The sequence below is a fragment of the Meles meles genome, chromosome 11 (genome assembly GCF_922984935.1).
Source record: "Meles meles chromosome 11, mMelMel3.1 paternal haplotype, whole genome shotgun sequence".
In the NCBI taxonomy this organism is placed as follows: Eukaryota; Metazoa; Chordata; class Mammalia; order Carnivora; family Mustelidae; genus Meles; species Meles meles.
In genome coordinates this window covers 63,393,669-63,404,982 of record NC_060076.1, presented here as the reverse complement: position 1 = coordinate 63,404,982, position 11,314 = coordinate 63,393,669, and the positions used below count along the sequence as shown (strand labels likewise).

Sequence of the window (11,314 nt, the reverse complement as noted above, 5' to 3'; positions counted from 1 at the left end):
CTTACAAAGAGGCAACTACGACAAGGAAGACAACCCCAATGACACAGACTCTGTGTCCCCATGATGCCGCTCCGACGAGGCCGCTCCCAGGACGAGGCTTCTCCCCAAAGACTACAGTAATGACTATGACCCCGATGATGCCGCTTGAGGCCACGCCCAATGATCATCACCCAACAACTACCCCAACGACTACCATTAGGGTCCGTAATCAAAGGAACGAGACTGACAGAAAGCGAAAATCAAGCAAAGCTTTATTTCGCGTCATGCATCAGAAGTCAGACTGACCGGTATGTGCCCGAGCCTTGCTGGGGGCCACCGCCTCCTTGCCCTGGGGTCCCTCCTAGAGGCTCCCTGCCTCACCCTCACTGTAACACAGGCTGCTCCCTGGGATGAGGCCACTCCCAATGAGGCTGCTCCCAGCGAGGCCACTCCCAATGAGGCCGCTCCCAATGAGGCCACTCCGGATGAGGCCGCTCCCCGGGACAAGGCCACTCCCCAGACGAGGCCGCTCTAGATGAGGCCACTCACAACAAGGCCACTCCCCAGGATGAGGCCGCTCCAGATGAGGCTGCTCCCCAGACTCATAACAGCGCCGCTGCTCGGGGTGGTGAGGCCGCTCGTGCGGCGCCGCAGCTCGGGATGGCGAGGCTCCCAGCAATGCTGCTCCCGACCCTCCCAATGATGAAGAGGCCGCTGTCACCCTCGATGAATCCAACACCCTAATGGCTCCCAACGGTTCCTAATGGCTACTCTAACTCCTCCTGCTACCCACCCCCCCCACCCAGCCTCACAGACCAGCCTTTCTAGAGGTGGTTGAGCCCGGCCCACACACAGGTGGCCAATGAGATTGCAACTCAACTCAGTGAATATATGCATGCCTCACTAATTGGATGTCTTGGTCTCCATCTAGCTGGACTGGCCCACCCCTACACTACTACTACTACTACTACCCCCACACAGCCTCACAGACTAACCTTTATAGGGGTTGTTGAGCCTGGCCCACACACAGGTGGCCAATGAGATTGCAACACACAGGGAAAACTGCACAGTTATGCTCGGTCGGCAATATGGGTGACCAATTGAATTTCAATTCACCACAGTAAATATATGCATGCCCCCCTGATTGGCTGTCTCCATCCAGCCTGGCCCGCCCCTATATCCAGGGTTTGCAAGTAAGTGTCTCTGGGAGGGGTGGGGTCAATCTAAGTTTACAACCAAATAGCTCCCTCTGGCTAACCAGGCCCCTACATTAAGCACTGGGTATTATATAAGACTGATAAATCACTGACCTCTACATTTGAAACTAATAATACATTGTGTTAATTGAATTTTTAAAATTTTTAAATTTTTTTGAAAATAGTCTGCTCTTATTAAGTTTAAATTTGCCACACTTATTACAGACTTATTTGTTCTCCTTCATTCTCCTCCCCAAAGTAACAGACAATTATGACTGATAAGACTCACTTTCTGATTTTCACTGTCCCAAGCCTCTGGCACAGTTTGATAGTTCATGCCATGGGAGCGTGCATGTTCTTCACTACCTAGACTCAAGAGTTATGAGGAGCCTTCAAATCCACTTTATAAGTAGTCCTAGGAGTTTCTCGGGCCCTTTCCCACCTGGCAAGGTAAAATGGAGAGGATACAGGAGTTCTAGACTGCCTACCTCCACCTTCAGTCATTTTTATTTTCTGTACTGGGCTTTTTAATAAATTTATAAATTAGTACAAAGGGTTCAACTGATTTTCAGGAGTTTAGCAATGCTTGGTGAGGTGCAAAGAATTCCGTTAAAGAAGTCAGACTTGTTTGAAGGCTGAGACCTACCCCTTAATGCGGCAGAAGGAAAAATAATCTCTCTCTCATAATAAGAGCACCCTGCCCACCTCACATGTTAATTGTGACGTTGAAACACCATCAAGAGTGTGGTAGTCATTACAGCTGAGCCCAGGATTCCTTCTGCCGCTGCCTTTGGTTCAGAAATCCCGCCTCCTCACCACCAAGTCAGCAGGGACAGACCCTGCCTCTGCCCACCTACTACTCCCTACCCTCCACCCAGAAGTGGACCCGTTGAGCGGAAGCATCCATTTCTCATGTCAGCAACGTCAGAACAGCCAACTACCCACCAAGGAGGCTGTTCCACCCCCTAAGATATGGATCCATCACTCCCAGAGCCCCACACCAGCAGTCAAGAGTTGGACCCCACAGGTTTAGATTTCAACCCTGTTGGCCAAGATTATTTCTCTTCTGACTATGCACGAGTCTTTGTACCAAGAACTGGACCCAGACTCTCTTCATGAAGATCTTTCACATTCCATGCCAGGCACCATGACAGTGATCTCAGCAAACACACATGAATCTCACCTGACTGCTGAACCAGAGGATCTCACAGAGGCTGAATGAAAGGAGCTTAAATCCGAGCTCACTGTAGGGGCGGGCCAGGCCAGCTAGATGGAGACGGCCAATCAGTGGGGCATGCATAAATTTACTGAGGTGAGTTGCAATCCCATTGGCCACCTGTGTGTGGGCTGGGCTCAACCACCTCTATAAAAGCTGGTCTGTGAGGCTGCAAGGGGGGCGGGTAGCAGGAGGAGTTAGAGTAGCCTGTAGCAGGAGCCGTTAGAGTAGACATTAGGGGAGCCATAGGGAGCCGTTAGGGTAGTGGTAGGAGTGGTAGTGTCGGAGTTGTGGAGAGTGACAGTGCCCTTTTCGTCATCAGGAGCGTCGGGAGTGGCATTGCTGGGAGCCTCACCACCCCGAGCAGCGGCGCTGTCACTAGACGGTCGGGGAGCAGCCTTGTCAGGAGCGGCCTTGTCCCAGGGAGTGGCCCCATCCAGAGTGGCCTCATCGGCAGCGGCCTTGTCCAGGGGAGTGGCCTCATCTGCAGCAGCCTCGCCACCCTGAGCAGCCGCGCCGCTGCGAGCAGACTTGCTGCCCGAGCAGCGGCACTGTCACTAGACGGTCGGGGAGCAGCCTCTTCAGGAGCGGCCTCGTCCGGGGACAGCCTCATTTGCTGCAGCCTCATCATGAGAAGCCTCATCAGGAGCAGCCTGTGGTACAGTGAAGGTGAGGAAGGGAGCCTCCCAGAGGGACCCCAGGGCAAGGAGGCAGTGGCTCCCAGCAAGGCTCAGGCACCTACTGGTCAGTTTGATTTCTAATGCACAGGGCTCAGGCACCTACCGGTCAGTTTGATTTCTAATGCATGGGGCTCGGGCACCTACCAGTCAGTTTGATTTCTAATGGATGGGGCTCGGGCACCTACTGGTCAGTTTTGTTTCTGATGCATGGCGTGAAATAAAGCTTTGCTTGATTTTCGCTTTGTGTCAGTCTTGTTCCTTTGATCACGGACCCTAACACTCACTAAATTGGAAGAGGAAATTGTAACACTATGCCACACTCTGGCAGCCGAAGAAAGATGTTGCATGGAGCTCAAGAGGAAGCTGGGCCTCATAGCCTTGGTGGGGCTAAGGCAGAATATGTCCAAAGGCTGGCACGATGTTCAAGTCTCCAGTGTTTACATGAAAAAAAAGACATCAGATGCCCTGTCCCCTATGGGTTCTGCCATTTGCAGGAAGCTTGGAGACATGAAGAAGTCAGCCACATTCAGATCTTTTGAAGGTCTGATGCGGGCAATCAAATCCAGAGTTGTGGGTGACAGAGAGCTTAGCAGTGACTGCCTTCCTTCTTCAGCTGGGAGTGGAGATGATTCGCTCCTAGCTTCAGGGAGCGGAAATGATCCCACTTTCCAGGAGTGGGAATGATCCAGTTCAGTGGAGTGGAGTTGATCCAGTTCCAGAGAGTAGAGATGATCTGGTTGCAGACAGTGGACATGACCTGCTGCCCTTTCTGGAATGGGAATGAACCCCTTGGATACCTTGCCTGGCCACCTAACTAGTGCAAGAACTCCTTTCCCTCATCACAATTGCCACTCTGCCTATCAAAAACAACTAAACCACAATGTTAAAGTTAATTCAGGAAATGGACAGAGGCCAGTTTTGAGAACAATAATTCCCATTTGTACATATGTATTTGCTGTTGTTGAGATAGAGACCCCAACGTTCTGTACCCAGTTATTTTACACTAAAGTTAGTAGATGAAATGTATCGCTATACTAGCCTTCTGGAGTTGCATTTAAATGGACAGGACAATGTCTTCAGAAAGATCTTGGGCCCACCCCCACTCTTTTTCAGAAAAACTACTCTATTTATAATGCCAAAATAGCCTTCTTTTTAGAACTGGAAAAAGGTATGAAATAATTTGTAATTTTATCCCCTCCCCATTTCCTTCCTGCCCTAAATCTCAAAAGAAATCTTGAAGCTCTACCTGGCCTACAATTTTTATTTTAAAAAAGGATGATCAATGGGGCTCCTGGGTGGCTCAGTGTGTTAAAGCCTCTGCCTTCGACTCAGGTCATGATCTCAGAGTCCTGGGATCGAGCCCCACATCGGGCTCTCTGCTCAGCAGGGAGCCTGCTTCCTCCTTTCTGTCTGCTTCTCTGCCTACTTGTGATCTCTGTCTGTCAAATAAATTACAAAAAAATAAAAAATAAAAAAAAAGGATGATCAAGAACCTTCCTTTCCTCTGAGACCCTCAGAAAGGAAAAGTATTAGTAGATTAGTTTTTATATAATACTATAGCTTTTTAAACTTGATTCTTTTAAAGCTCTTAATTAAGCAAAGTAACTTTAGCATCAATTTAGGGGATTGTTACTTTGGACTCAAACTGAAATTGCAACTTTACTTTGCCTTGTGCTTCTTAATCTTTTTATACATGGAAGTTTAACTGTTGAAGCAGCAGCATGTGTCTGCCACAACAGCATGCCACCTAAAAGGGAAAAAAAATGCTTCTCTGTTCTGCAGCAATTCCTGGTCTGTTACTACCTCCAGCTGAGGGTCTAGAAGGAAAACAGCATAGCCAAATTCAAGAAAGATAAACCCCTGTCTTAAGCAACAATGCAACATTTAAAACAGAATGCTCATTTCCTGTAATGCTGGCCCTTATGCCTCTGAGGGTACTTAACTGATTTTATATATCACTGGTGTCTTTGACTCCCAACTCTGTCCTCTTTTAAAACTGACCCCAACTGAGAAGGAAATACAACTTGAGCCCTCAGGGAGTTTGGGGAGGGGTGCATAGGAAAGGGATTCCTTTTCCAATTTCAAAATGCCAGACCCAGCAGCTACTTTCACTCCTCCAGTCACATTGCTTGAAATAGAAATCTGTGTCTTTTTAATTTTCAGCAGAGGTATAGGACCTTTATTTGCTTGGGTATATATTATAACATTATAACATGTCACCACCACCAAAGGTTGTCCCTCCAATCTAAGAAGGTGATCCTGTTTTGTTGATTCTTGAATGCCTCCCTATTCCTTTGGTTTTCCTTTAAGCAAAACCAAAACCACAGTAAATGCAAAAGCATTTGGTAAACTATAAAGTCACCTGTGTATCTCAACCCTCCACAGATTTCTAAACACAAAGTTTTGCTTGGATTAAAACAAGATGTTCCACTGTTTACATGTTTGTTTCTTACTTTGTAGTATTCATCAACCAAAATGTTTGTGTGTGTGTGTGTGTGTGTGTGTGTGTGTGCTAAAGAACCAAACACAAACTTGCAACATACATAAAGTAGCCCAACAGGCAAAAGCTTTGATCTCATACTGTAGAAAGCCTGGTGTTAGGGAAAATCTCAGGCTGACATCATGGGCCAAACACAGAATATGCTCTATTTTATTTAATAATTCAAGCTATAACAGTTTTCCCCAATAAATCTTCAACTCCCTAAGAGCAGTAAAGAACATAATAACTCTTTTTATTCATCATTTTATTCCCATGCCTGGCTCTAAAAACACTTGTTGAATTAATGAAGGAATGAATATCACATATTTTAGACATTGAATCTCAGACCCAAAAGTTTATCAACAACATGTTGACAAGTTCCTCCCACTTTTAAACAAAGCATTTTGCTTCACTATTCAAAGATAATTTAAGGGTCACCTCTGTGGCTCAGTCAGTTAAGTATCTGCCCTCAGCATGGTCATGCTCCTAGGGTACTGGGATTGAGCCCCACACTGGGCTCCCTGTCCCCAAGGGATTATATTTGTCCCTCTCCTTCCCCCCAGCTCTTGTGCTCTCTCACTCTCTGTCTCAAATAAACAAAATCATTTTTAAAAAGTGATAATTTAAGACCCTGCCATGTGTCAGGCCTGGTGCCAAGCTCTGAAAGCACTGAAATTAGGCATGGTCCATGCTTTTTAGAAATAGATTCTCAAATCATTATGATTCCCTGCAGTAGATGCTACAATAGGGGAAGTCTGTGAAGAAAGTGGTTTCAACTCTGTCTCGATAGAAAGATTTCAGAGACTCAGAGATTTCAGAGAGGCAGAAAGTCATAGAATACTAGCAGGAATTTGCCAGACTGACAAGTATAGAACACTCCAGATAATATCCAGAAAAACTAAATCATGTAGGAATGTAATAGAATGACATGTTCCAGGAAATACCAATAAGTCATTGGGTCAAGAGAGAGATGAGAGTAGAGAAATAGCTTGGGGCAAGATCATAAATAGTTTTATATGTTCTCAGTAATTCTGTAGGGAATAGAAAGGCATTGAAGGTACTTAAGTCAAATGAGTTTTAGATCACTCTGGTCATTATAGAAATAGATTGAGAAGTATTAAGAGATAGAATCTCTGACAGGAAACAACTGCAAAGGAGAGAGGGCTGGATAAATTTGCAAGCTGATAAGGATGTAGAATTAAAGAGTTAATACTAACAATGATGGAGCTGCACAGTTGTTTTGTTTTGGCCCTTTTATTGGATTTCAGCATACCTGCATCAATAGTCATGGACATTAGATAAATTATCTCTGTGAACACATGGATACTGGATTAAAGGTTTCCTCCAGACTTCTTTCTTCTACTTGGTTCTATTCTTCTCATGTGTTGCTTCCTCTCATTCTGTAATCTATCTTCATAATTTGATCTCTTCTGTTCATCTGGCCCTTTCTGGATCTTGTAGCCTAGCTTCAGTCTATTTAACTTTAACCTGACCACTTCAGGATGCAATTTCCTCTACTTCCTGGAATATGTGAACCTTCAAAGATGCCCATTCCTAGGTCTGGCTCAACTCCTAAGAATCACTGGTTGGGAGGGATATTGGAACAAAATTCCCTGAGGCTCTGTTTTCTTGGTCTTCCACTGCCCATATGAGTGTAGGGGTTGAGGTAGAAGGTGGAGACAAGGGTCGAAAGTTCTAATTCTCACAGATGACACTCCACATGCAACTGGAAGGATGGGAGTAGAATACAAAGCCCTCGTACATTAGCATCATACACACCCACAGCAAATTGCTAACATCATTCCTAGAGAAATTGACCAGCAACTTCTGGAAGATACTTTACTTCTAAGCTCCAGATTTGACAGAAACTATATCACATACCTATTCTCATGGTTTACATGAACTGCAGAGAAGTGAGCAGTGACCTCTGGTCCATAACTTTGTAGGTCTTCTGATAATGATAGTCAATGTTCTTGATGGTTCTACCCATCAAGGAGAGGGTGTCATGTGTTGATTCTGCCAGGATATGAGGTAAGTTTTATCTAGACTTGAAAGAATAGTTCTTGCCCATGAACTCCAATGTAAGAAAAAAGGATGAGTGCCACTCTATCAAAACTACTGGAACTGGGGCTCCTGGGTGGTTCAGTTGGTTAAGCATCCAGCTCTTGGTTTTGGCTCAGCTTGAGATCTCATGGGTTGTGATGTCGAGTGCTGGGTTGGGCTCCATGCTCAGTGGGAGTCAGCTTGAGGATTCTCTCCCTCTGCCCTCCCCCACACTGTCTCAAATAAAAAATCTTGAAAAAAAAAAAACTACTGGAATCTTAATGCAGTCATCAGATCTGAGATCATGCCCCATTTCGGCTAACTAGAGGCTTGGTGGGAAACTCAGTGATGCCACAACTTCCAGTGTCCAGAACCTCATTTACATAAGCCAAGAGATGAGTGGAAGAATGCCTTACAAATAATGGCCAGCTAGCATAAGCACATTATCCTACAACTTGATAACCTCTCAGAAATTACTAAGCAGGTCCCAGTCAAAAATGCCTGGCAAGGGGCGCCTGGGTGGCTCAGTGGGTTAAGCCACTGCCTTCGGCTCGGGTCATGATCTCAGGGTCCTGGGATCGAGCCCCGCATTGGGCTCTCTGCTCAGCAGCGAGCCTGCTTCCCTCTCTCTCTCTCTCTGCCTGCCTCTCTGTCTACTTATGATCTCTCTCTGTCAAATAAATAAATAAAATCTTTAAAAAAAAAAATGCCTGGCAATTCCTGAGAGTTCACCAGGTAATATAAAGGTTCATTCCCTGTTTATTTCTACTGCCATTTAAATAATTGACCATCTCAAGAAGAGAAGTGGGTTCTTCTGGAAGTTGAAGGTTTTGATTACCTCCACCCCAGTCCTGGCTACCCATCCTCAGACCCATGGCTTTGAAAGTGATGCAACCAACATAGTGCCACCTCTCCAAGGATACTCTCCTTTTTTCTCTCTCCTACTCCCAATAACTTGAAGCCAAGTGGAGAAGAAATAATTACTTAACTTAGAGGAAAAATTCATAGACTTGTCTGAGCTAAACTTTCTTTTTAGAACATTAGAACTAAGAGATAAGACTCAGTCAGATGGGAACTGGTCTGTACAATCATACAAATGTAGGCTTTATTTCTGTTTTTGTTTTTAGGACATAACCAAGCACATAAGGTAATCAACTGAAAGACCGAAAGAGATGTGCCAAGGATTGCCATGTGACTACCTAGACTCACCCCCCTAGCTAGGGCTGATGGCAAGACACAATCTCAAATGTGAATGTGAGCTGGGCTGTGATGTCAAAACTTAACCAACACAGAAATCCTCCCTGATACTCCTCAAGTGTGTATCCATGCCAGAAAAGAGAAGAGTCACCTAAGTTTTTAAGGTAACAGAAATCAGTTATTACCACTAAGAAAGTTATGGGTCAAATAAACAGTCTTTGGAACCATTGGGAAAACTAGGGGGATCAGTAATTTGGTTCTCTTTAATACACCCATTCCCATCCACCTCCTTCTATCAACCCTCAGTTTGCTCTCCATCATTAAGAATCTCTTATGGTGGGGTGCCTGGGTGGCTCAGCGGGTTAAAGCCTCTGCCTTCAGCTCAGGTCATGATCCCAGGGTCCTGGGATCGAGCCCCACATCGGGGCTCTCTGTGAGCAGAGAGCCTGCTTCCTCCTCTCTCTCTGCCTGCCTCTCTGCCTACTTGATATCTCTGTCTGTCAAATAAATAAATAAAATCTTTAGAAAAAAAAAAGAATCTCTTATGGTTTGTTTCCCTCTCTCTTCCCCCCACCCCATGTGTTCATCTGTTCTCCTCCAAAATTCCACATATGAGTGAGATGATATGCTATTTGTCTTTCTCTGACTGGCATATTTCACTTAGCATAATACACTCTAGCACCATCCATGTTATTACAAATAGCAAGATACCCCAAAGTGGCAAGATACCAGTTTTGGATGGCTGAGTAATAGTCCATTGTATATATATACCACATCTTTATCTCTTCATCAGGCGATGGACATTTAGGCTATGGAGACATAGTTTGGTTATTGTTGATAATGCTGCTATAAACATCAGGGTGCATGCACCACTTTGAATCTGTATTTTTGTATCCTTTGGACAAATACCTAGTAGTGCAAATGCTGGATCCTAGGGTAGTTTTATTTTTAACTTTTTGAGGAAATCCCATACTCCCCAGAGTGGCTATACCAGTTTGCATTCCAACCAACAATGCAAGAGTGTTCCGCTCTCTTCACATCCTTGCCAACATCTGTCATTTCCTGACCTGTTAATTTTAGCCATTCTGACTGGTGTGGAAATGGCAGCTCATCATGTTATTGATTTGTATTTCCCTGATGATGAGTAATGTTGAGCATCTTTTCATGTGTCTGTTAGCCATGTCTTCTTTGGAAAAGTGTCTGTTTATATGTTCTGCCCATTTTTTAACTGGATTATTTGTTTTTTCAGGTGTTGAGTTTGATAAGTTCTTTATAGATTTTGGATACTAACCCTTTATCAGATATGTCATTTACAAATATCAAGAAGGCAAATATTTATAATAATAAGAGCTAACATCTGTATGGACAAGGAAATATGCTAATTCATTTCATGCTTTAACTCATTTAACCTTCACTGTAGCTCTTTGATGTACGCTTTTGTTATTCCAGCTATATATATAGGGAAACCAAGACTCAAAGAGGTAAATCTTTAAAATCTGCACTTAGTAAGTGGCAGAGCCATCTGCAATCCAGAAAAAGATGTCTCACCAGAAACCAACTGTACCAGCATCTTACCTTGGACTTCTAACCTCCAGAACTGTGAGCAAATAATATCTGCTATTTGAGCAGCCCAGTCTGTGGTATCTTTTTGATAGCCCTACCAGATTAATACAATATCTTTCATTTTTACTCAGAAGTCACCCCTTTTGGCCACCCTATGTACAATTTTAACCACCATATCTCCATTTCTGTCTTTAACATATATATTATATATTCATGTTGTTTACAGCCCATCACTTCTTCTATAATATAAACTCCATAAGGGAAGATATTTGTCCATTTTGTTCACTATTATATCCCCAACATCAAATTTAGTGTCTGGGACACAGTAGGTGCTCAATAAATAAATGATAGGAGCTGAATGGGTCCTTCTCATGTCTCATCAAATTCCATAGGACAGGAAGGAAACAGGGCTGGACCAATAAGTGAAATCCAGTCTGTACATAGAATGGGGTCAGCAGGGTGACAAATATCAACCTCAACAAAAGATCAAAGTAGTCAGAGCCAGAAAGACAAACTAGTTCCAAACCAAGGAGGCATATGATGCCACTAAAAACTTACAGGTATGTAGGTAGCCAGCAACTAACTCTGCTATATATCTAGTTATTAAACCTTGTGTCTTTTACTTCTGCTTGCTTCATCTGCTCAGATGTTGGCCTCCAGACTGCTTTACAGGGTTTCTCACTTCTGTGTTGGCACTTTTGCTCAGGTAAGATTGGTGATGATCTGGGGAATGATGTACAAGTCTACTTTGAGCCTTCAGAAGTTTCTTTCCCTCCTAGGGCTTAAGAGGCCTAGAAAACCAAGTGCTTATATCATTCCCCCCTGGGAATCTCCCCAGGCCCCATTGAGAACCTCTTGCTTTGGCTTTGTTTCCCCCACTGTCCTATCTCATTGCCTGCACTTGAGTTTCACCTCTCTCTCCAGTCCCTTTTGATGGCATCTTAGCTATGATTTCATTTCT

At 44.4% G+C, this 11,314-nt stretch overlaps 1 protein-coding gene across 1 annotated transcript; it reads left to right on the top strand.

Annotated features, from left to right (window-relative positions):
• Positions 1–2,147: 2,147 nt before the first annotated feature.
• Positions 2,148–3,755, top strand: TPD52L3 (TPD52 like 3). The gene is given in 3 exon segments (XM_046021848.1): positions 2,148–2,248; positions 2,250–2,414; positions 3,350–3,755. Coding segments are annotated over 3 exon segments (672 nt in total).
• The last annotated feature ends 7,559 nt before the right edge of the window (positions 3,756–11,314 follow it).